We start from the raw sequence: 27,177 nt of genomic DNA on the forward strand, positions 1-27,177 counted from the left end.
ACTGACCGCCACCACCGACCCCGCAGCCTCGGTTCTACACCCGCAACTTTGCCCGAGACTAAATGCAATTTCACGTCTCTCGAGGAACTACACAATACGGTTAATTGCAATTCATTATTTTCCGGTCTCATTTTCGTCGCTGTTAACCTTACGAGAATTATCAAAGTTGGTTGACGAAAAGAGGGAAGCATCGAGTCGAAAGTCGGCTTTACTGTATTTAAGTTGAGTGGGAAATTTTAGAAATTGGATTATACTGGATTTGATGCTGGGGTGGAATTGTAGAAGAGTCATGAAATAGCGGGAAGGGCACAATTACGAATCTTTAAATACGAGACAACAGACGATACGAAATTTCTAACCGTAAACAATCGAAAACTAGAAAGTCAAAGTATAGAACGCTAAAATTTGTATTTAAAATTTACGAACGTATGGAATCGTTGAAATAATATTTTAGTTTTTTTCATACTTTGCTATCCTACATTTTAACTTTTCTATATTTCAAATTTCTACGTTATAAAACTCTGTAAACTAGATTTGAGCGTTCAGGAAAATTTGATATTGCACACCTGTATTTTACACATTTTTCGACAATTTCACCCCCATTCGTCAATCCGACGTTAAGAGTGTCAAGGAATACGATAAAAATAATTTTCATACCTTCCAAATATTTCAAATCCGACTCGAGGAGAATTCTTTACGTCCGCTTTACGCTTTTACAATTGAATACATTTAGCAAACAAATTCGAAACTTGCAGTAGTGAAAATAACCTTCAATTGAATACGAAACTGCACGAACTTAATTCGGTAAAATGAATTGAATATAGTAGAAAATTACCTTTTGAAAAAAGTTGTAAGTAATTTGTGAGGGGAAAAAGGTTCGACTGAATTGATTTGTACCTAATTTGGCAAGTAAATGATCGCGAGTTCGAAGTTTGACAGTGATCGTGATTCGAAAATCGTGGCTTCAACAACATGTTGGATACGACAAAAACACAAAATGTAGAAGGAGCAGATTTCTCTTTCGTAAAGTTTGAGTATCCGGAAACCTGGAAGCAGACCTAATTTGTCGTCCGCTACATCAATTCCGATCGGATTAGCGCAATGATTTCCTACTATATACGAAAGTGACCGGCCCCTGGTTTTTCCTATAAATCTATTTTCCCCTTCGCTCCACGCTTCATCTGATTGGCTGACATTTCGTAGAGCTGCCGACCCTCTCTTTTACGGATCGGGCTAATGGGCCTGCGAACTACAGATGGGAATTCGTCGAAATAAGGATCATCCGTCGTAATGGTTGAAGGTCTTTGTCACGTGTATTTTTCTCCCCCTCTTCCACCGCGAGCGTCGAATAGAAAGCCCTGTTTAAATTATCCCGAAATTCCGTTGAATTGCGGAATTCGCGTATTACGATGCTAATGAAAATTCAATCAAATCACGCGTATTTCTCTTTTCGCTGTGATCAGAGAGAAGGTCTACGTATTTTTCCAAGACTTAGACGCGGCTCGTCGAAGGAAATTCTGCCTCATAGGCAGGAATCAATTTCGTTTTTCGTTTGAGAATTGCCCCGACGCTGTATTCGAACAGAGACGAAACGACGCCCCTTTTTCGCTCCTCGATTCAACTTCTCTGTCCGAAAATCCGCGCAGGTATTGACGAAGGGCGCGCAATGGTCACGGGACAAATTTAACCGGAAACCTTTCAGTTGCCGACGCGACACGTCGCTCCCTTATACTTCCCTCTCTTCCCGTTCACAGTCCCGAGATCGACTCGCTGATGGAAAAATAAAATTCCCATTCCTATCCTTCTCTCCGCTACTAGGCAGCGATTGTCATTTACACACAATCAGAGTGTGGTGCCTTTTTTCAACCGCAATTTCCGTTTCCCGTTCACGGAAACGGAATTGAAAAAAATTTCCGGATCACCCAGTTTCTAAATTGTCCACTGGCTCGGGAATAAAAAAAAAAAAAAAAAAACTGTAAGAAGTTTATTCCAAATTTGAGCCCATTTTCGTGTCATCAAACGCACAGAAATCCACGCAGCGAACTTCGTCCAATTTGGCAAATTTCGCAAATATCCAATACAGTTGTATTTTTCCAAGACGATTCGCTTTGCGCGGGGTTGGGTGAAAAAATATCCGATATAAGCCTATGAAAATGGCACCATGATAGTCGAAGATGTTGAGTTTGGTGACCGCTGCAGCAGGAAGGGTGGGGGGGGGGGGGGGGAGGGGGTGGTTTCGGATTGAGGGCACAGGTCGCGTATTGGATCGAGATTTGGGATAACTCGAGTACGGCGCTCTGCGAGGATGAAGGAGGGTTTCTCGAGGTCGGAAGGAGGAGGAGGAGGACCAGAAGGGAATGCGAGGGTCTGTCAGATGTCTTCGTTGTAACGAGACCGCGGTCTGGAAGGGACCGACTGACTGACTGACTAGACTGCTTTTCCCGGATAGAATCCTGCACCAGGACTACCCAACCAATCCCGATAACGGCCCGCGGTGGAAGCTCCTTCGCTTCACCCGGTTGCCCATTCTTTAAAATTCAAAGACAGATATATTTTCTTCTTCGTCGATATCTATCTCTCCGGCTCGATTCACCGGCCTACGTCAAACCGGATCAAGATTAATCCCCTGCAGCATCTCCCAAACGGGGATCGGACGTCCCTCGGGAAAACGGAGCCGTTTTAACGCAATGATAACTTGGAGTTCTGTTGTTTTTTTTTTTTTTTTTTTGTTTTGTATTTTGACTTTTTTGTAAAAGAAATTTGCAAGTATAACCAATTTTTAACAGCAGTATGCTTTCGGGCCTCGTTGTAACAATCATAACGAGCAATAACGTCCTGATTTCTGATGAAATGATTTTTTATTTTTTTCTTTAGGATTCTTAGCGATCTTATTATAATGCGAAATGTTCCTGGTAGCAATTCAAGTTGTTTTATTGAGTAGAAGCGATGATGATTGTACGGCAATGGAGCGTATTTCGAATTGAATGGTTGTCATTCGTGAAAAAAATTCGTTAACAGATTTTCTGTTGAATCGCAGACGCTTGAAACTTCCATCGCAGAAGTACACCAGCGAGCTACGTCGATCACATTAGAAGTAGTTCACGTTGTTCAGACAAACAGACGCTGCACGGATCTGAAACGGAGAGTAGAAGAGTAAAAAAAAAAAAAAAAACGGACTGAAAACAAAGATTATACACGATTTAACAGATTGGTGGAGGCTCACGGTGCAAGGAAAATCCAAAGCGAAGAGCGAGGCGGACGTCGAGCCATCTAGCTATATGAGAACGGCCATGGAAGTCGGTTAAGAGGATTACGCGGATGGGATGTCGCGCTTGGAATTCTTGCTTATGCGAATCCAGGAAACAATAGCTCCAGAGTTGGCAGAAATATGTGCACGTACATGTATGCGCTTATTTATACGCATATACGTAAATTATACCCGTTGAATATCATACCGAGAACCTTTACACGCGATCCGTTCGTAATCCTCAACGTCCGATCAACCCAGGTGAAGAATATCCCACCGCTGCCACCAATTTTCGAGCGAATAATTGCTCGAGTCAATCTTGTGTTCATCGTTTCAGAATGCTTTGCTTTTTAACGACTATTTGGATTGTTAACGCTGCCGGATTTTCATTTGAATGAACATTAATTTCAAAATACGTTATGGATTCGAACGATTAGTCAAATTAACTTTCGAGTAGTAGTTCACAGATCTCCAAAGGAAAAAAAAAGAAAGTAAAAATTAGCTGAGTAGGGGAGGATTTTCACTCTCTCTTATGACTGATGGGAGGATAAATTGATTGTCACGTAGCGTAGGAAGGAACGTGAGTCTGGTCGCTTCGGCAGTGAACCCTTTTCAGGATATATCCGTCTTCGTGATTATCCTGAGGAGAACAGTGTTGGCGGAATGTTTGCAATACATACCGACGTCGCGCGATCTCGTAGCTGATATCCCCGGGGCAAATATTTAGACAGTTGTGTTTGCGGATCGTTGAGACTGTAGGTGTAAGGCGTTACCATACCTTACGACGATACTATGCGTTGCGTTACGTTACGTTACGTTTCCCTCCCAGTCTCAGCTAGACCCTAGACAACGGTATCGCAGTCTTAACGTCAAGCTGTCTCCGCTATTCGCATTGACGTAGGTATGGTCGGTTAGCGGATTATCAAAACCTGTCAGATATGCCTGTGTTGAGGAATTCTCGGAGCTGGATTTAACCGTCGCAATTAAAATTGATGAGTATCACTTTTCCTTGGGTATATAACATATACATGGGGAAGGATAATTATTACCTCAGCCGCTGGCTTGCAGCTGATTTTAATAATAAATCGAATTACAATGTGGGTACGTTAGTACATATCTGAAGTTTCGATCGATCAAGCGTGATCCAAAGCTCGAGTTTTCGTTTATTCTGAGTTCAGATCACGAAAGAATATGTGAATTAGTGGAATACTTGGCCTCGAATTCGTGCTTTTTTACTGATCATAACCAAGTTTCTTCAGCTGCTCTTCCAAACTTCACGATCATAGTTCTTGTCATCGTGTATTTTACGCCGAAGACGATGCCAGGGTGAATACTTTTTATTTCCGGTAGATTTCCAGTGAAATCGATGGAATCAAAGGGTGAAAAATCTTCCTACCTTTCCAACACCGGTGAGTTCCTTGACGCCGATCCTCCTGAGAAGCGCCGGAGGAGCCGGTGGGGGAGATTTGAGAAGAAGAGCGGCATAGCCGTTCGGAGAAATCGGTTGTTCATCCGAAGCGATGCCCTCGTCGCCGGATCGGCGTCTCCGATGAGGACTCGATGAGAGGTTTAGCTTTTGCGCGGCTCTGGAACATGGAAACAAGGGTATTAATGCGTTTCACGAGATAACGAAGACCACGAAAATCGGTATGCCGCAAACTCGCTATAATAAAATTGAATAAATATAGGAAATGGGGCTTCCTCGAGCCGCAGGGATCGGACGATTAAAAGCCGATTCGTCTTGTCCTTCCTTCCTGCCTTCCCGGAATTTCGGTGGCACAAACGCGGGCGACATACCTTAGCTCCTGGCTCCAGCTCCTGGAGAAGGGCGCGGTAATCAGGGAAGGTAATGTACCGGAACCAGGGGGTTCCCGGGGGTTCCGGGACGCTTACCTCTCGCTCCCTCTCCCTCTCCCTTTCCCTCCCCCCCCCCCCTCCCCCCTCCTCTCTCACCCTCTCCGCGGCCTCGTTAACCCACGCTCTGTGAAATTGGAAATACCGGTCCCGCTCGTTGCCGGAGGCAGACCCGGTGCACCCTGCGGCTTCAGGGGTGGAGGTAGAGGGGCGTCATAAAAAAATTTCAACTTATCAACCCGCCAAGCTTTCTTTCTGTCCTTATTTTTGTTCCCCCATCTTTTCTACGTCTGTACCATTTTACATGTTCATATTTTGAAGTGCAACACGTCGCTATACGTTATTGTATCCGGTATTTATTTATTCGATTGATAAAACAGTTGTACGAGTACCGTTTTCTTTTTCGCACATCTTTTCAACCGTTATTTTCATCTCTTTGACCAGACAGAAGAAAAAATATACTTCATCCCACATTAGAGAGTATCGCAAGTCAACTGTAAACTTATAAATAGCATTTGATTATTGTCATTTAGAGTAAATAGTATTTTATCCATTTACGGACGATTTTTTATTTCGTAAAACCTTCGGTAATGATCAATTAATTAACTATCGGTTCATCTTTTGTCCATAATATAATACGAGTCAAACTACGACAGCTGATTTTTCAACATTCTCACGCATTCCTGAGTTTGAAATTTTTAAATTTTAGTTTGATCTCTTTTCACCGTAATTTTACAGTATTATTCTCAGTCAGGGACCATTTAACGACGCAAGTACAAAAAATCCTACATGGAATTTTTTTCTTTTTTTACAAGGGTTATCACGTTTAGGTGAATGAGCATGAGAACAAAATAAAAATTCAGGGTATAAGCTACACATTTACCTATGTACATTATACAATATGCATACACTGTGCCTGCGTCCTAGCGTATCTTTTCGGCTAGTTAATTTAGGTTTTAACGAGGTAACGCAGCCAAATTTTGTCACAAGCATTGCGCCGCAGACTCAAACCGTACAAAAACTATACACGGTCCGACGTTTATGATACAGTTTCACCGTTTGTAGCAGTATTTTTTTCTCTGGTTCTATTTTTATTTCAACGTTTTTTTCTACCTTCTTTTTCACCTTTCGCTGTTGTTTGGGTCTTGTTCTGTCGTTCCATTATGGATTTTACGAGGCGGAACTACTTTCACGGAGGCTGAAAAACTGCGTATAGAAACACTGTTACATACACGTCCGTGACGTTTAATTAAGCCGACGAAAAATAAACTTAGATAAAAGTTATAGCCACTCGACCACAGCATTCGTTTACTTATACATATTGTGCTTTCTACTATAAGTCGTTGTTTTTTCTCTTCTGTCCGCGGACTCATTGGGATCCATTTTTTGTGGCTCGTTTATACACATGCAGACGATTGAGGAAAACGCTTACAGGTGAGAAATTTGAAGCTTTAACGGAGCGAGGAAGATGAGAAGAAAAAAAAAACAAAACGAGGAAGACAAACACGCGGGAAAGAAAGATACGTTCATTGATGGAGACGTCGGAGGCGCCGAAGGGTGTCAAGTCAAATTGAGCGTGAGACGCAACCGGGAAGGATCCATCACTGCAGTCTACAGCTTCTGCCTTGCTTTCCTAGTTCGCCGTGTGTATTCTTGCCACCGATTTTCCGTCTGTCTTCTCAACTATACATGTACGATGCGCTAGCAGAAGTCCCTCAGGATATTAGGGAATGGAAAAGGAAGATACCTAACAGGGAGTGAAAGAATCCGGTATACATAGGACGAGTATAAAAACTTGTCTCGAAAATCAAATCGAGAAAAAATTCTATGACGTCCATAGTTTTTCGACGCAAATTACGCGACCGTTTTTGAAAAATCAGCCCAAATTCCTCCTCTTCTTTTTATCGGCGGACTCGACCCGACAAAGAAAGGGACTTTTTCGCGTGGATTGGGTTCGCAGCATTGTTTTATCGACTTCAGGAACGAAGACCCAGGTGCGTGTCACCCTCGCACAATCTAAGCATCAATCAAGATTGCGAGTCCACGATGTGCTTTCGTTCGAAAGACGCGCGTGTCCTTTGACTCTTGTTCCAAAACAGAAAACGATCTATGCACGTATTCGAAATTACTCGTTTGTTTTTTTTTTTTCAAGCTAAAACAGACAATGTTTAAGTTTTTATCCAGCTTTAATTTATTTAGAATCAAATTTCACATGAGAGATAATGAAACGATGAAAAATAGTTTTGGCGAAGTAAAAAATCGTTGAACAAAGTAAATCCACGCAAAGCTTCAAGTGACGAAGAATTCAATTTTTCACATCCTAAATCGCCTAATTTGGAAATAAATTTTATTTAAAATGTATTTATGAATGTATATAGTAAAATGTATATTCAGAATACACTGTTATTAAGATCGTTTCTTTTTTTTTTTTTTTTGCTTTCTTTAAATCCGATCATTTCATTTCATTTTTCATTCCGCGAAAGATTAGGAAGAGTCCAATTAGAATGAAATTTCAACGACGGTCGACGGTTTTAAGGTTCAAACAAAATGTGACACGGTTAATTTGAAAGATAATTTACGTCCGTGGAGACATTTGAAGCTTGGCAGTGAGCCACGGTTACGAGGAAGAGAAGGGGTACGTACGTACTGCAACACTAGACGCTCTGCAACGACGTGTAAGTATAGAGAGGTATCTGGTTAATCACGGAAATTATGGCACGAGCCTTGCTAAACGTCAGAACCAGTTTACCTCGTCATTAGTAAGCCCCGCGCCAGGAATTATTCCGTTCGAATCGCTTCCGGAATGTTGAAGCTCCCGTTTTCAACCTCTAATGTAAAAACAAACGTGATAAACGGTTTTGAAAATCGTTAATCATTCGAAAACAGAGAAAAAGATGGAACTGAACCTTCGGACCGATGATTTATCCACGCTCAAAATTAGTCCGCGATGTATCTTAATTTCAACAGTTTTTGTCGCATCTCCCATTCTTCCGTATCTTGTAATGGATTATCATTGTCTGTTCTCGGCACAGCCTCGTCTCCTCCAGAATTTAATTTTAGCCTCGTTTTTGAATTTGCGAGCTGGTTGGAAAACCTCGTTAAAATGAACATTCTTCCGCCTCTCTTCAGCAACGCTTAAGGTATTTCTGAAGCCTTTTCTCTTCTGGCTCCCTGAAATCGACAGTCTGAAGAACAGGGGTTTCTCGAAGGAAAGTGTAACCTGTGCGGACGTTGAAGGGGAAGAAGACGAAGAAGGAGGAGGAGGAGGAGGAGGAGGAGAAGGAGGAGAAAAGTTAGGTAACGTACGAGGAACGAAGCGAGGCAATTCAATCAGACGTGGTAGCAGCGAACAGCTGAGACCACGCATCCCGGCACTCTTTCTCTTTCTCTCTTTATTTTCCCCCTTCGTCCGTCCCACTTATCCACCGCATGATTTATTGCCGAACATTTTTGCAATCTTATTACACGTATGTGCGGTTGTTTCGCGATTTCGACACAGCTGGTTATCGGTACTACGCATCGCTACAAACAATGATGAATTGAACCTTCGGTTCTTCAAACTTTAACGACCAGACTCTGTTTAATTTCCCGCCAACGGGGCTCCGAGGCCGAAATATGCGTGGAGGATACCATGCTTGAAAGAGAAAAGAAATGACGGACTAAAATAAGAAAAACTTGTAGTTACGGTTTTCATTTTTCACCTCAACCGAAAACTATAGTCCTGGAAACAAACTGAAAAACTGTAACCAAAAAATGTAGTATAATTATTAACAATTTTTTTATTATCGTCCCTAGCACTACATTGTTTGTAATTAAAAAAGTGACTAGTAAAAATTTTCTTGTAATTCCAACAATACTTTAATCGTCGCCGAAACGATAGGCATCTTATCGTAGTTTCCTAACTACTTTAAGAAATGAAATTTTTCGCGGTGTGTGAGCGATAAGTTTTTTTAAAAAAAAAGGTTGCAAAATTTATGGATTATGGAGAAGACCTGGCGTGCACGTTCTTTTCGGTACCCCTGATGGCTGGAGGGGTCGGAAAAGGCAATCGCAAAAACGTGAAATACGGTTATACGCGATTCCTCGTGTCGCCTCGATGACGAGGGCGCTTTCTTCGGCCCTCTTCGGTCGTTCTTTACTCCGTAACTTCGAGGGTTTCGCCGCGTCTACGTGCAGGAAAGGGCGTCGTATGGCGACCGGCTCATTTCATGCCGCGTTACAGTTGTAATTTGAATATTAGCCGGATTTATCGCCGTCATTCTTCGGCTCAGTCCAGAGTTTATTCACGCTCCTATAATATCGAGCCGTTAATCAAACCATAATACCGTGGAACTTCGCGCCTCGCAGTGAAAATTTTCACAGGTTATCGTAATTTTCTTTCATCTCTCTCGGATCGTTTCGTTTCTCGCTCGGCAGATCCAACGCCGCGAAACTGAGTAGAGAGGGAAAGGGAGCGAGTGAGATGATCTTGGAAAGCGAAGCCAATTTTCTAGTACTTCAGAACACGCGTTTTCACCTCTCCACTTCCTCCACCGACTTGACAATTTTACCCGTCTACCTTCTTGACATTTTTTCCGGATTTTGAATAGCGGGAGATGCTGCGAAACCAAAATTGGTGAGACACGCGTTCAGAGTGACGTATTCATTCTTCAATATCCATACAACGGTCGCCACGAATCATGTAGTCGATTCTTCAATCTCCCTTCACGTGGAAAATTGTTCTTTGGTCCGAAATACCGCCAACTTTTTCACCTCATGTCTTTTCTCTCCTGTTTTCGTGACGATTCGACTCAAAAAAACACTTGATATAATTCGACGTCTCGTTCTTAGGAAACCTCAGACTACTTCAATCTCATTCATGAAACCAGCTTCTGATTATACAAAAAAAGAGAGCCATAAGAATTTTTATAGACAGAATCGACGAGGATAGGGATGAACAATGAACGACGCAATTTTTCATCTTCGCCGACTCATCCGATCGCGGCTCTCTACCAAATTCACACGAGACTCTTCACACGATTCAGTTCAATGGTTATGATTGAACTTCCAGGCCTGGTTATTTGACTCACAGTATCGATTTCACGGACCCGTGAATGTGTGACATAAAGCTGACCGTCGAATAGTCGGATCTGGTTTTAATTTGCGACTTTTAGAAGGACTTTCCACGGGCAAAAAGGATCTCGAGTATACCCTCAAGCCAGTCCTTGTGAGTCGAACCTTTTATTGCACAGGGACCTCGGCGAGGAGTGAAATTCTCCGAAATGTATATTGAATCTTGACCGTCCTTCACAAGTCGCTGACAATTTGATTGCATTTTCAGAGATGCAAAGTCAAGCGGTATAATTACAACTAATATAGAATTTCGAAAAAACAAACTTAGCTCTGAAGATATGACACTCTACTGAAATGAGTCTGTAATAAATTCTAAATTCTTTTTGAACTGCTTTAATTGAATAACGAGTGAAAAATGTAGTAAATTAAATTGAATTCAATTCGTAAGACTGAGAATTCATTCCGAATAAGAACGCATACTCACACTCAAACCTATACCGGTTGGCAAAGTTAACCCGCTGAAATTTACAACAGAAATGGGCAAACATTGAATAGCGAAGGGACTCGTCCCGAGTCTGTTGACATTTTTAAGAAATTCCTCAAGCTTACCGCCCCCTCCGTGGGGGTTTAGTCTGACATTATGCTAACCTGCCTCGAAGTCCGCCCCACCTTCTCTTCGCCCGCTACTTTTCCACGGGTTTCCTAGCACGGCATTTCCGCTGAGCTCGACGAGCCGAACCCGACCTCGGGACTTGCATGCCTACTTCGTCTCGAACCCTCGCCTCGAAGAACGCCTTGATCTATGAGCTCGTCCGCCACCTCGTCACTTGTTAACACCTACACCGCCCCCTTTCGATCCGCTATCGCTACCCTCGCTTCGGCGAAATATCCTTAAACTGTAAAAAGTTACGCGTCCCCGGGGAGAGACGGGATCGAAGATCCGAATATCGGTATTTGCATGTGTCTGAAGTCCTTTAGGCGACACAATAGGATGTCCCAATTCTTTCTGAAACGTGTTGTACGTCCATGTTTTCACCCGCGTGCGTTCATCGGAAGTTTATGGGGTGCGGGGGAAAAAATATAAAAAGATCAAAAACTTGAAGGGCCATAATGTCGAATGTTTGAAGAAAGGATAACGTGATAGATAGAATTTAAAAATGTTGAGAGTCCAAGTAAGTAAGTCTGAGAAGGAAAATATTAGAAAGGTCAAGACACAGAATGACAAACTGTGGAATCGTATACAGATTCTCGATTTTGTCATACCATGTTTTGTCCTTTCTATATTTCGACTTACCATATTTTCAACTTTCCGTACTTGAACTTTCAAAATTTTTAAATTCTACGAATAAAATTTTCGCGTTCATGAAAATATTCGATATTTTGTTCCTTCTATCAACTAGCAATTCTAGTTTTTTACCCTCACCCAGCTCATGATCATAGCTACGGTTGAGGGCGAGGAAAATATCATACCTACAGTACCTACTGAATGAGATTAGGTGTGCATATACATTGTTAGAGAAGCTTAATTATGGCGGTATAATATCGTACAGAGCTGTTGTTGACATTGTTGTGCGAACAACGGAACGACAGACGAAGATCCGGGAAAGCAGCTCATCGTCAATCGGATATGGAGAGAGTCGAGTCTGGGGCGAAACAAGCTAATTGGATTACAAGAAAGATCAAAGCGGGGAGGTCTGCAAGGGTAATGAATGATTTGGCGCGGCATCGGTGATAATTACGGCCTTGTGAGATTCGCTCGCTCACTCGCTCAGTCAGTCACTCAGCGCCGTTATATTTCATTCGCCCTGCGCTGTAAGAGGAAACGAATTCCTTGATGTTATCACAATACTCTACGGCGGACTGCAAAGATCGAATGATCAAAGAGAGAGAGAGAGAGAGAGAGTAGGTCTGAAGAGAGCGAACCTAGATACTCATCCGTTATTCAACTGTATAACATGAATATTGAAGGGTTTCCAGATTCGTACAAAGTTGCGACATCGAACCGCGAATAACGGATAGAATTCAATGATCAGGAATTAAATTGCGGGTGGAGAAGCCGACCGGAATTTTCCACCTTCTTCCGCGTCTCAGATGTAAAAGTACAACGAAATGTTTCAACGATTTGATGCCGGCGAAATTACCTCGGAGACGCGTATATACGCGTTCGCTTTAGCGGTATACATACGTGTAAGTTGCCTTTAACGTCCGAGAGGAATAAACGAAATATAAGGGAAACGAGAGGAATGGAAACTGCGAATAAAGACTGGCCCAGCCGCCCGCGTCGGTTTTGTGGGCGAATTTATATTTAAACCATTTATACTCGCGGAAATATCAGCGTCCCTCTGATGTACGCGGCGGCGAAAAGCCGTAAACCGCGACGCTCGAGTACCGCACTTCACTTCCCTCGGTTTTTGGCATTCATTTTCGCACTGTGCGTTTCCCAAATTGTCGGATTAACGTTTCGCCTGAATCACGCGAATCAGTTCGCGTAATACTTTTGCCTCGTGAAGAGTATTATTTTTATTTTATTTTTTTTTTCCGACCCCCGTCAAGTTTTTTACTACTAGAAACGTTGACTAGAAATCAATCCAGTGAAAGGAAAAGCTACAGAGAATAGAGGATTACGACACAATAAGAAAATTTATTGATTTTTCTACGCGGAGAGGCGATTAGTCGTGATTAAAAACAGCAGCTCGGATTGTTGAAAGGGGATTCGTGATATTCGATTCCACCCGAGTTTATTCCGTACGTAAAAAACGATCCTTCTACCGTTCCCTATTTTCGTTACATCGTACCCTACGATATTTTGTGCGAATACACGAGTTGCAAACCGGCCTGGAGTTAATTCTTCACTTTTTACGTACGAGAAAAAAAGTTCAATCATACGAGCAGCGTTGAATCGATCATTCGAATCAAATACTATGCAATATTGTGCAATACTTGACGTGCAGGTGGACCTTCACGTAGAGCAATCAAAATTTAATTGATTCAATGGCGAATGTTTCAATTTTCACTCGGTATAGAGAGACGTTTAATCAAAAACTATTCAGCCTTCTTCGCAACCATCGCTTCATTTTTCTCTCCCTATTACGTAATCGTTAATGAACTTTTATCAATCGTATGTTGATATATGAATAATCGTACGATGATTACAAAACTCGCCGACAGAAGAAAAGTAAAGAAATACAATATATTCCAGCTGAATTTCTGTCCGTTTCGCCTTATCTTACACTATATCGTTACTCTGACAATGAGCAAAATTTTCTTTGTTATAGTAACTATCAAAATTCAGTAAAGCAGGTATCGTTAAAAAAAACTGTTTGAATAGTGTTGTAATTGCGAAAAACGAGGTACGCCTAACCATTTTGCGTTATTCTCGACCTTTCTTCGGTAATTGCAACGCAAGATCGGTTTTTTTGGTTTACTCTACTTTTTTAGTTAAACAAGGCTTTAACGTCAATTTATCGTTGCACAAGCATCAAATTTTCGCAACGGTTACAAGAAAATATAGCAACAGTGATCGTAATGAGAAAGAATAGTAACGGATACTAGACTTTCCGGTAACAACTAGAAGACTAATTTTCATTTTCTACCTAGAACTATATTTTTCGATCGTGGTAAAAAATGAAAATAGTTAAGGACTGAGCGGTAACCGGAACTAAAAATTTCTCTCAGTGTACTTCGGAAGTCTCTCGGGCTCTTTTCATCGCTGCCTTGCGTTTACTTCCTGACATTGTTTTCACAGCAATTACTCCCGAAGACGTGCATCAGACAGCAGTCGGACTCTCGGGAGGTCGCGAAGAGAAACGGACGTCCGGCTAAAGTAGTGTAGACACAGCTGCGGTCAGCCGCGAATGCAGGAGAAGACCGAGTAGTAACGACCGTACGATTCGGACAGGTGTTAAGCCGCGCTGCCTTTTTCACTAGAATTCGCACAACAAATCTCTCCAAACAATTCCGAGCTCACCTAAATTTCCTTCGCGAACTGCATTCGGAAGCTGCAAGCTCGCACCTTTTTTCACTCCCTCACATAATGACGTTCCTGTAACATCTGGTCCATAAGGTTGTCACCAAATTTGTATGTAATATTATTACAGTCAATCCCAAATTGTGACACTTCTATTGAACTTCTGAAAAAATGTGATTTACTTTCCTGTGCCTACTTTTTTTTGTAATTAATTTCTCACTTAGTCCGTAATTTACTTCAAAAATCTCTTGTATCAATATCTCGTTTGCATCAGTTTCGACCTTGAATTCGACAGTTATTGAAAAATCTAGCTTTCCAACTATTTTTCCACTCTATCTCCCCAATATAATCTAATATGTAACAAACAGAACATTTGTTATGAGTTCTGTTCACTGTTACCCAGTATAAAGGACGGTTATACAATTATTTCAAGTCATATTTTCTTTTGTTTTTCTTTGCTAGCCTGAATGTAAGCGGTTAGGCCTGGTCAAAACGTTGAAATAAATATTTATTTAACGACCGTCTCCGACGAAATTTCTTCATTCGTTATAATCACGAGCAGATAATTAGCTCCGCAAGTTGCAAGCAGGAAATGAAAATGCGAAGATTCTGGTTTACATATTTATAGTACCGGAGTTTAGTGAATGAGACTGAATAGTCGAACTACAAGTTGTAGGACAGAGGGAGTTCTGAATAATGTGCATGTGTTCCTGGCTTTTGCCTACCTTCTATACCGTGGTTCGAGCCAATGTATGAGCTTGAGAAACTTCGCAAATACTTGCTCGTAACGCAGGTTCGCAAGCTCTCGCCGTATCCTGCTGGTGCAGTCAATAGCTCTTCCACTCACTCGTCACTAACTCTCCAGCGAGTTCTTATAACAGGCACTGTGATTGTACTTTGCGAGAACACAAACACGCGTGTCACGCGTGTCTCGGATGTGTGGTTCTAGTGTGGAACACAGAAGGCCTTAACACATCCCTTGGCAAATAACTATTCGAAGCTGTATCGTCTTCTCATCCGTTATCGTTTATCTCGGGGATATCCCTGGTTTGTTTTAGAATTACGTGATCACAACGAGTACAAGGTATGAAAGTCGAGTAGAGATTGTGGATTTTAAAACGTCGATCAAACGTGAAACCTCAGTTGTTTAACAGATCCAAAAATGTCGATCGTTTAAAAAAAAACCTTGAAAACCTCAAAAATCTTCAATAAATGTTGAGACTAAAAATGTTCTCGAATATTTTCGAATTGTTTGAAACCCTGGAAACCGATGCAGGAAATGATAAAGGACGTGGGTACACTGTCTTTAAAATAATACGTGCTGATGAGAAAAAAATGTTATAAAAAAATATCTGTCGATCAACATTCACGAGATTTTTGTTTCGTGTTTGTTGAAAAGGCTGCACGAAACGGACAATTTTTTTTTTTCGCCTCATGACAGTGCCTATTAGTAAAAATTTGTGCCGATCGATCGGTTCCTATCTCATAGGCTGCGTAGATTATACCTTGAGGTTGATGAAAGGAAAACGAAGGCGGAGTCCGATCTCGTGAATAACTGTGCGTGGGTTGTCCATCAAGATTATTGTATTTTTATGTAAACAACGGGTTGTGTACGGGAAATTAATAGCCTTCGTGAGAAATGATTTCCATTAACGGTAGGGTACGGGATTTTTTCGTTTTCTTTTTTTTTTTTTTTGTTACCTTGGTTTATACTCCTAGTTTTCTTTTCTTTCGTGTTTAGTTTTCCATTTAGCGACTGGCACGAATAAAAAATACACCAGACTACTCGGCGAGCTTTTGGAATTAATTGGATCGAATCCAGAAGGTGAAGTCACTATTTTTCCATCGCTTCTCTTTCTTTTCCCTCTAAAGAAGAAAAAAAATAAAGAGTAACCCCTGCATCGTCGTGCGTTTTATGACCTGGGTGCGAAAAACTGTAGAAACAGCGAAGCTGAGCCTCTATGCACTTATATCGAGCGTCCCGGTACACAATTGCAGAATATATTCTCACACGCGTCAAGCACTGTTTTACCTGCGTGTGGGTGGAGGAGCCTCTGCACTTACGCAAGAGTTACTGCAGCAGAACTGCCTTCGGGACACGCAAAGTCTGCGTGCCTGCAGTGGAAGTTATGCGACTTCAAAAGCTGCAGGCTCTTAAAGATTTATACCGCGATGCAAAAGAAGCTCGAGGGGTTTCAAGTATTCTCCTGCACGAGTCTGCTTGTTAATCGTCACTTCGATACGCGCCCTAATAACATTTTATCAGTCTTCACGGCTTCCGTATTTATCTAAAATTTCGAAAGCATACAGTCATTTTATTCCGCTACTTCTCAGTTAAGCCTCACGCGGGCTATAAAATTTGTGAGAGTAAGTGAAAAAGAAAAAGAAAAAAAAAAAAAAATACACGTCCGTCAAGAGTGAGAAATGTGTTGCCTTTTTTTTTCAGGAATTGTATACAGCCAACGGGGAAGACAAATTGTAAGGAAAACTGTATCCGATGCAAGCCATGCTGTTCGCCAAGCGGTGAAAATTGTATCTGTATAGGCATAGTCAAAACTTCCGTAGTTCTTCGAAACGCTGCGAAGTGAGTCGTAAATCAAAAGATGGCGCCTACGTCGAGCGTGTCTCGTTGTTGTGGCCGGTGTTTTTTTATTCCACACATCCTTCTCCTCCGATTTGACGTCATTTTCAGCAAAACGCGCTGCTTGGTTGTCATCGGAATTGCACTCGCCGAAAAAACGGGGGGGGGGGGAGGGGGAGGGAGATCTGAAATAAATTAAAAATCGGGATAAGGAAACGAAAGGACGGAAAGAAAGAAAGAAATAAGGAAGGAATGAAAAAGAAATAAAAACTGGCACCGTGCGAGTCGTAAAAATGTCGCGTCTTTGCCCGCGTGCGGTTAATTAGGGGGGCGGAGTGGTCTGTAATGGCGAATTAACCTCAGTCTCTCCACCTCCGTGTTTTATTAGTTTAGAACACCGTAACGACTTATGAGCGGCGATTTACTTCTTCGGTTACCGGTCCTCGCGACTCCCCAAATACTGCGGAATGCCTCGAGGTGTGCCGCTGTATAAGTGTGTTAAATTAAAAGCAAAAGCTACGACAGATGATGTACACGTTAAGCCACCCGGTACTTTTTAGGGGCAGCGATAATTAAGCACAACGAAACTTGGTAAACCATTTAAGGCGCACCGGTTGCTATATATGTGTAAGTATAATATAGACCTCAGGTAATTATTAATTCCCACGGTATATTATTAATTACATTAGTTTCTTCGTACATAGATTTAAAAATCAAGCCGCGTGTTTCAGTTTGTTAATTTTTTTTTTTTTTTCAAACTTTTATTTCTCACAATTATGATTATGATTCGGTGAATATACTTCGGTGAAAAAGAATATTTTTTTTTTTCTCTTTGTCAATTGACAAGTTTTTCTTAATTAACTGGCTCTGTGTCTTTTCGAACGTGTTTTGTTTTTGAATGTTTTCATCACAAACGAGTCCAGAGCTTTGAAAGCAACTATAATTATGTGCATTACTGTCATTCGACAGTTCAACTTTCTCTTCTGCTACTCTTCCGTCCACCGACGTTTTTTTGTCTTGCTGGGGATAAGAATTTTATTTTATTTCCAATAATTATTACATCGAAATATCGAAGTCTTTCATCGGAAAACTGAGTATAAAAGACTGTTAACGAGACAAAAATTTAACGAAAGGACTTGACAAAAGGAAAATGGAAATGGGAAAAAAATAAGAGCCGACATTTAATTTCCTATTGGCCGGATGGTTGACACTTAAGGAGACAGGTTTAGCGGGAATTAATGGCCTGTATTAGACAAATGAGTTACTTTCTCGTTTCACCGTGCCGAGGGACAGGAAAATAAAAACGCTGGTACGAAAAAAAAAAAAAAAAAACACAAAAAAAAGAGGAAAAGATAAAGAAAAGCAAAAAAGAGCCAGAAGTCCCGACGACACATGTCGCGCGAACGCTACTGTGACTTCTATTAAAAGAGGTCTAGTCGTCGTTGAAGAGGGAAAAGAAAAATAAAAAAACGTTGAGAAAAATTAAAAATAAATCGCCCAAATGAGGCGCGTATATTTCATTCATTCGCTCACTCACGGATATAACCGCATTCACTACTCGTCGTCTATTGCTTTCTAGCTGCAACTCGGTGGTGAGAAGCATAAGGGGAAAAAGAAGAAGAATAAGAAGAGGAAGTCGGAAAACTAAGATTGAAAGTCAGATAAGCACAGTCGGACACATCGCGTTAAACAGGAAACAAAGATCTCAAATCGTATATACGTAAAGTTTATTTGCCCGATTTATTTGACGATAAAGTTTTTTTTTTATTTTTTTACTATTAACGCAGGTTGAAAATTGGACAGAAATCCATAATTACCACCAATTTTATCGCTAGATAGTCGTACGATAAATATTTAGTAAATTATTTTATTCGTAAATTACACTAACATCATTTTACAAATATAAAATATAAAAAATAAGGGAATGATAAAAAAAAGCTTGGATATGCTTAAAAACCGGGTCGATTATTTCGGTTTTACTCTACGATGGTTATTCTATTCTGAAAACTGTTGTCGATAAATTCAAGGAAACACGTTTTTCTTCTTATTTCATTGTCAGCGTCGTAAGATATTTGATTTTGGCGCGTTGCATCTGTCGATATTGATTACGATGAAAAAAAATTTCAATATTGTATTGACTGCTGAGAAAAAAAAATAAATCTTGTAGTAAACGATCGTGTCCGTAAAAAGAGCTGTCGATGAGTGAAATCGAACGGACTACAAGACGTTCAACAAATTCACAGTAATTTGAAATGAATCAGCGACATCTAATTGTAAGCTTTTGTTCGAAATCCCAGTATTTATTGTTTGCAAATCTTCAAAGATACCTTCGTAGCCTCCAAACATAATAATTTGCCAAGCACTTGAGTTACGACTACACAGTAGTAAAATGTTAATAAAAGTATCGAATTTGGTTAGCCAGCTTCTCATAAAAAAAAAAACCAAAATTTCACCCTATCATCAAATAGAAACTAGCTCCTCCATAATCAGTGAAAGTGAAAAATGAGAATCATGTACCGCAGGATCTATTTCAGTGAGTCCGTACGGGTTGAAATAAGGGTGAAGCTGGTGTTGTAAACGGCAAATGTTTGTTGTTCTCAGGCGACAGATAAACGTGCCACGTGTTTAGAGATCCACGTTCGTGTGTAGCCTGGACGTCGGCGTAAAAAATTGTATACTCAAGCCGGACTTGAAACATATTTTGTAACTATGTTTAGAATAAGAAGGTGGCTTGGCAGGAGGCGCTTCAAAGAGAGACACAGACTGACAGGATCGCTCGAGTAAGACGAAGAGTCGGACGTGATATCGTTTACAACGTGAATTTTTCGAAACAATTAACATTTCGCATCACTCGTTTATACCGCTTTAGCACATTGTTCAAGCCGCATGAATTATCTACGCTGTCACACTGCGCATTTACAACAGCTCGAATTAAAATTTTAAACTGACGTAAGCGCGTCGACGAATTATTCGCAAACGCCGCTCACGCGCAGACCGAAAATATATAATTGTTTTTTTTTTTTGTTAGAGGCATGTGAATAATCCTAACAAGGCAAGCCATGTGTTTCTAAACGCCACGTTCATGCTCGTTGTCAAATATTTTCCATGCAATTAACAGTGTCAAGAGAGAGTGAATTCGCATCCTCGAGGCCTTTTTGAACATTCCGTTGTAAATTCCATCCAAATCCCACAGCGAGAACGGAATTTTTTACTTTTATTACTTCTTTAACTTTGTTTGTTATACTTAACTGTCATTTTAATTCAATTATACACATTATGTATCTCATTTTGTCATACATTATATATGTGTACTGCAATGTTCACTGATTCCTTCCTTTTCCGGCTAGCTTGTTTTCCATCCGAAACAAAATACAAGCTCGTTTCTACACGAATCATCTGACGATAACTCGTCATTGTCAAACAATTTGTATAGAATCGAACTCGCATTTTTATTCGGAGCGTAAACAAGTCAGTCGGAAGAGGAAGGCATTAACGAACATTATTGTACACAAGTCTGTAATCTGTTCCTTGTTAAGTGGATTTGATAATTACAGTTCGTCAAATGTTCGCCTCGTTATCACGATAGAGGAGAATAATTGGTTATTTTAAATAAGCGAATTTTGTACATACTAGATTGTTAAAGTCATTCCAAGTAATTGTGAGAAGTGATTGTAGTAACAATTTGGTAATTTTCGAGAACGATATTCATGCAGCGAAATAATTATTTCAATCAGCGAAATCCATGGAACTAAGTTAATCAGGAATCACGATAAAACCGACTTAAGCCAGCCGAGATACGTACATTACGTTCATTAAGAATTATTGCACGGTATTGATTATTTCTCGCAACGATCATCGGTGTAAGAATTGTTGAATTCAGAAAAGACCATTTTCCTTGAAACACAGTGATAATAAATAATATAGAAGAAGCATAAAGAATGAACGGAATAAGGTAAATAAATAAAATGCCTCGCTCCGGCGAAAATCTTTTCTTTTCTTTCTTCTTTTTCTTCTTCCGCATATTTTTGACACCTAGCTGTCAGAGTGGGGTCACGCTGAGCAGACACGACGTCGCTGAAGTCCCGAAGGAATATACCGAGGGTTCGGGAGAGGTTCCCGAATCCCCATCCTCTGTTCCTCGAGGAGTTCGAAGAGGCAGCGCGCGTGTTTTGTCTGAATTTCCATGATGGATGCGATGGACTTGACGGATGTAATATGCGAAAGAGGGCCTCGCGTTTTATTTTCATTTCCTTTTTTATTTTGTTTGCTTTTTTTTTTTTTTTTTATCTCAAGTTACATTTTTTCAAAAAGAGTGACGCGATCCCCTCCCCCGTGGATTCCTCTTCCCGAAGCGCTCAAGTTCTAGAACCGCACCGTAACCGATATCGAACCCCTGAACCATGGTCGGAAAAAGATTTTTGTATTCCGTGTATGGAGCGACGATCAATCCCAACGATGCAAATGCCCTCAGAGATGAAGGCCGTAAAGAACCCGGGAGAGACTCGCCCGCATATGCCGATCATGCACCCTGTTATGGGAAACCATATTTCGTAGTGAAATCACATCTGTATCTACGAATTTTCTCATCTTGTTTTACCGCGTGTTACTGAACACGATCTGAAATATTATGACGAGGCGAGTAAAACTGGATTGTAAATATTGTGCAAACCCATTTCTTTCATTGGGTGTCGATCCGCTCGCCTTCATGTTTTCGTTTTTTGGGACTAGACTTATGAAGTTTGAATCAACTCTCGAAATTTCGGTTCAAAGAAGTAATTTTAGTCCCTTTTTGAACTAATCAATTTCAATCAGTTATAAGGATGGAAAAAATTCACCGAAATGAACGAATCTTTCACATAATTTGTTCAGTCGCAATCAATTTCGCGAGCTTTCAACAAGTTTGCAGATATTGAAATATTACACCCCAATTTTCCCCAAACTGTCATTCTCTCTCGTACTTTTTTGCAGGACTTGAATTTTTTATTCTTTCAACCACGAAAAAACCCGAATGATATACCATTATACAATTTAGGGATGAATCGGATTTTCGCACATTAAATTTAATCACGATTCTATGCATCGCGAGTGGGAAACAAAGTTTCACACACAGAAGCGCGTGTCGGGAAGTGGGTCGGGAATCAACGGATGATGCAGGATGACCTTAAGGATCATCTAATGGAGAAATTGAGCGGAGACCATCAGCTGGCTGGGTGTTTAGGATTTGCCGGCATTTAGGATCCAGTGAAACCTGAACTTTTGATATTAACACCGAGGGTTACGGGTCTGCCTTGCGTATGAATACCGTGGTAAATTCGAGGCTCTCAATATCCTCTCGGGCTGCAGCAGGACTGAAGTTTCTCTCCGGAGCTGCGGCTCCGACTTTCTCGTCTCATCTCCTCTCCTCTCCTCTCCTCTCCTCTCCTCTCTCCTCGCGAGAATTCTCATCTACGTGACGTGCACCCCGAACATCCATCGCTCGATACGATCCTAAGCTGGAGTCGTCGCTTCCCTCATCCGCCACCCCATATACACGCGGGAAGGCAGCCCACATCTCTCGTCGACCCCATATAAACCCCATGGACCGCAGTTTCGATATGAAAATAAAATCGATGCTATTGTTTCACCGTTAGGGGCGTTAGGAATTAAATTGAGTCGTATTTTTTGCTTGCTCCTTTTCTTCTTCTTAGTTTTCTTCCTCAAGGGGCTCGATGCATTGCTGCAATGATAGAATTGCTGAATCTCTGACTTTTCGATTCTCCAAAATATGATAAACTCTTTTTCGGTACCGAGGGAGCGGTTTCTCTTCTTTTTACGTTATTGCTCGACGTTGTGTCAGGGTTTTTTCATTTTCTAAACGATTCTTTGAATTTTCATACTATTCAAAATGTCAGTGGTTGACTTTGACTCCGGACCACAATACCTTGATATTTTCATAAAGCCTTGAAACTAGTTCATTCTCTCGAAAATCTGTTCTATCCCGATATCCAAAGACTGATTTTCAGAAAATTCCATCAACTATTCACAAATTACAATTGAATAAACTGAAAGGCTTCGACGGCACACCGCAATTAACAACGAATTCGCCGAATTTTGCGAATAAATTGACAAGGCGTGCGTCGATTCGAAGAACGAGGGATAAGAGCAGGGAGTAAATGAGAGAGAAACGAGAAATCGCGTAAAAAAGGAGGGACAAGGACGAAGACGTACAGAAGAGAAAATTACTCGAGACAATCGGCAATAATAAGCGCTCGGAGTCTCAGAAATTGGTTGAATCGATGATCTGGCGGGTTCTGAATGGACTTGGCACGTTGAATAGGGAAGGTAAAGGTGATTTCAATGGGATTGGACCGAAATGCCTTGCAGCATTATCGCTCAGTGGTCTGCCGGCGTTTACCTCCAGCTCTCGCTTCGGCAGCAACCTTTCGACTGTTTCTTTTACGCCCACTTTTCCTTTTTACTTTTTCATCACATTTTCTCTCTCTCCCTCCCTCTTTTCATCCTTCATTCTTTTTTCTCATTAACTTGCAGCCTCCGGCCGACGTAGTGACGTTACCCTCACTAATACCAAATTCCCTACAACACCAGAGTTTCTCATCTTTCATTTTTTTCCGCCTACCTTTCCAGCCAGCTTTTTCCCTCCACTCTTGACTCGATACCATTTCGATGATTTTTACCATTTCTTCTCCCTACTCGTGTCAATTACAGAACCTGCGTCCAATCTCTTCGAATTTCAATCTACGAATCTACGACCGCATATGTCCAGGTTAATACGTAAAATTTGAAAAACAATATCCACCCGGAAGTGAAATCAAACTTGCATGCTTCGCTGTTTACCTGCAGCTGCACATATATATGTATGTACGTGAAACTTTGCTTTTTTTTTTTTCTTTTTTTAGCTAAAAGTTTTTCAATCTGGCACCATTGTAATGCACGGATGTTTTTTGCTCTACATTCTCTTTTAAACTTTCTTCTACCATTTTTTGCTCATGCCTTTTTTTTTGTTCTACTTTTTTTTTGTCAGTTATATAGTTTAACCGCTACTTTTACCGCGACGCGCACCGCGAACGACTCAAACTAATTTCTGAGGATGTAAGTTATATGCATACACAGAAGAGCAGTACGCGGTAAAATGAAAGCGCCTGGTAAGCTGGTTTCGTTGTGAAAAATGACAAGGGTGAAAAAAATTATCGTAAAAAACGTTGTAAAGGAAAACGTTAAATTAAAACGTATCGTTTCTTTCTCTAGTCAGATTTTCCCCCACTTTATCCTTACGGAGCTCGACTCGTCGCTTGATTACTTTATGACATAATTTGTGCATTAACACGCTTCTCGACAATGGCTGAAAATTTAAGTGAGAATCTTGAAGACGAATTTGATAAGATGATGATTAGATCACGAGATTGGATCCTTACAATCTCGTAATTATTTTGACAATTTCATACGCACTCGTTATGCGGAAAAAGCATCAATAGAAGCACTGATTGAATACAACTCTGTGAGAAAATTCGAGTGCAGCATTAAAAATGAATAACAAATGGCACGTTTGTCACGGCGATGACGGAATTGCGTAATTTCGAATAACGACGCAAAAACAACGCGCCTTTCGAGGAACACCAAGCCACATTCGCAGGATCGAAGAATATCTGAAGCTGCGGGGCAAAAGCTTTAATAAAGCCATACGATCACGTTCGTATAAATAAAGAATAGGAAAAGCAATTTGCATTAGTCTGTATTTCTCCCATCCCATTATTTTTGCATCTTCTCTTTTATCCTTTTTTATCTCCTTCGTCCCATCTCTGTTTCATCTGTTTTTCCATCATTAACGCACAGAGACACCAAGGGGCATTTTTCGCAGCTTGCAGCTTTGCAGGCGAATTAACGAATCGTTTGTTTACCGTCGATGGATAACCCCCAGCGGATGTGTACGTCAAATGAAAAGTCCATCTATAATACCGGCACTTATTACTGAGAAAAACTTAAATTAAGCTGAAAACACTATTTTATTGGTCTCTTGCACCATATGTCACTGTTATTTTTAAAATATATCAAATCCTAACGTTCACCGTGAAAGAAATTAAAAATCCAGGCCTCAATAACTGAAGATTCTATTGCTTATTTTTCCCTACAGGAAGTTTTTCTTGCATTTGAAATCCTGATTGGAACGCATCAATGGATTTAAGGTTCAACGAATGTAATGTGACAGTGAATTCTATTCAATTATATTCACGTAATTTGAAATCTTATCGTTCCATTTTCAATCAGCTTCAAGATTAACGGGAAAAATAATAAATAAAAATCTGAGAACAAAAGTTGAAGTGGAATTCCAACGTTGCGGGTAAGAATTTCATCAAGAATTCAGTACGAATCAAGTTGATGTTTGAAACGTTATCGTATAAATGAAACTTTGAAACGAGTCTCGCTATTTGCCAAACTTAAAATTACGTCAAAGTTCAACTGAATTTTGAAAATATCAGTACGTCAGCTTGATTATGGTTTACCGAATTCCAGACAGCCCCAAAGTTCTGAATTGACGAGTTTACCTAAAAATGCACCGTTACTTTTACGTTGCAAACATCGACCTATAATTAGTATAAATATACAGTACCCATTTTAATTCCCAAATGGTTTAGATTTCGAATTATGAAAGCGTACTTTCACCTCAAGGGCTGAAACTAGGTAGCAATAAATTTCAAACCTTAATTTATTCTCTGGTAATAATATTATGCCCCTGGAAAATAACAGCATAGACAGACGCTCAAGATATTGGTTTGGCCACTGCTAATGATTATGGATGTGTAATCCTCCGATACCAGGACCAGCAGTGTGATATTTGAAGAAAAATTCTCTGTTATAATATCGGACCAGGAATATAATAACGACCAAGGTACATACACAAGTTAAGTAAAGGATATATTTATTATAAATATATAAGAAGAATATTGTCTGCACGGAGTAATATTGGATTTATTGTTTTCCTCGAGCCTCGTGATGGGCGAATCCAGCTCTATCGGCGGAGAGAGAGAGGCAAGAAACGCGGATGGATACGTGGGTATTTGTCGGCCAGAGGAGGGGATTTAATCCTGAGGGATCCTCGACAGGACTGACGAACCTCAGATGCGCGTAAAGGCTCTGATACCAACGGGAGAAAATTCACTGATCCATGCTTTTGGATTTAGAAAAAAACAAAAAAAAACAAGGATTTCACAACCACTGCAGCCACAAAAAAAAGTTGGTCTTAACGATTAAAATTTAGTTCTTACGACGAAATTTCAGGGTTAATATATATCTGACCAAACATTATTTTCACACAACAAAAACGTTTGCTTGATTTTATAGTGCACAGAAAACAATGTTTCAGTAATGTGTAAGAAAAAGTTTTGCAAATGTATGAAAATGACTGTTTAATTGTTGTGACTGAGAAAATTATCGTTTTGTTGTAATTTATGCTACATGAATTACGAGTGGCATGAAACAACAGCAAAGAAATATAACATTGTGAATTAGCAGGTTCATTTAATGGTTTCAGACCAGCGAATGATTTAGTTCTGCTAATTATACTAGACGGATGCCTGGAGGTCGTACTGATAACTGCTCATATTACTTCTCTTACGAAAAAGGATTTTCGATCAGTCATCGAAAGTATTTTTGCTATTTCAACGAAAAATTTTGTTGATTTACGATGCAACGTGTTATTTGATAATGGCAATCAATTAGTAGCTCTCATGCTTGCTTAAATTCTTCTAATTTTTATCCATCAAATAGATTTGGTGAACTGTACGATGAAGAAATTTGGTTGAATCTACCAGAAGGTATTCAATATTTTGATAATTCCATAGAGAAAAGTATAATTTCGTTAAATCGACTGAATTAAAATCGAAAATTCATATTTATAAGTATGTTTTATTCAGTTAAATTTTCATGCAATTTTCAAGCAATCGTGTCATTAATTTTCGTATATTCAACAAAATATAGTGTTACCACGAAAAAAAATATTCTACAAAATGCGTCTACAAATTGATTTTTTTTAAAAAGCAGAAAAAGTTTGCTCTGAGCTTGAAACCAAGGGGGGAGAGAATGAAAATGAAGCTCTAAATTTTCGAGCTTTCATTACCCAAACCGTAAATCTTCTGTGAAATTCGTTAAGACAGAGCTTAATCTTGAGCTTTCGAGATAAAAAATTCTTTCAACGAAGAAGCCCTGAAATATTCGTTCATTCGAATAAAAATCGTTCGAATCAAACAATCAGAATACCAGCTTTCAATCAAAATTCATCCAATGAAACAAACTTTATTCCAATCAACCAAACTTCTCTCGACTTTTCTCTGATTTTGATTGTCGGACGCTTTTCTACACATCCGGGGTTATTTTTCCGCTTTCAATATTCACCGAAAAGCGAAAATTCCGCACAAGCAAGTTTGCCCGCGGGACTGTCATTTTCGTACACCGCATCTGGGTGTTCTTCTCTTTCTCTGTTGC

At 40.3% G+C, this 27,177-nt stretch overlaps 1 protein-coding gene across 2 annotated transcripts in view; it reads right to left on the reverse strand.

Moving 5' to 3' along the window:
- Window positions 1-27,177, reverse strand: part of LOC124215676 (uncharacterized) — a 310,475-nt gene that overhangs the window by 90,806 nt on the left and 192,492 nt on the right. For both annotated transcript variants that reach the window (XR_011176625.1, XM_046619357.2), the window contains exon 7: window positions 4,644-4,833. Coding sequence is in view for 1 of the 2 variants with exons in the window: in XM_046619357.2 (XP_046475313.1) it covers window positions 4,644-4,833 (190 nt within the window). In the remaining variant the exon portion in view is untranslated. The remainder of the gene's footprint in view (window positions 1-4,643; window positions 4,834-27,177) is intronic.

The sequence above is a fragment of the Neodiprion pinetum genome, chromosome 3 (assembly GCF_021155775.2).
Source record: "Neodiprion pinetum isolate iyNeoPine1 chromosome 3, iyNeoPine1.2, whole genome shotgun sequence".
In the NCBI taxonomy this organism is placed as follows: domain Eukaryota; kingdom Metazoa; phylum Arthropoda; class Insecta; order Hymenoptera; family Diprionidae; genus Neodiprion; species Neodiprion pinetum.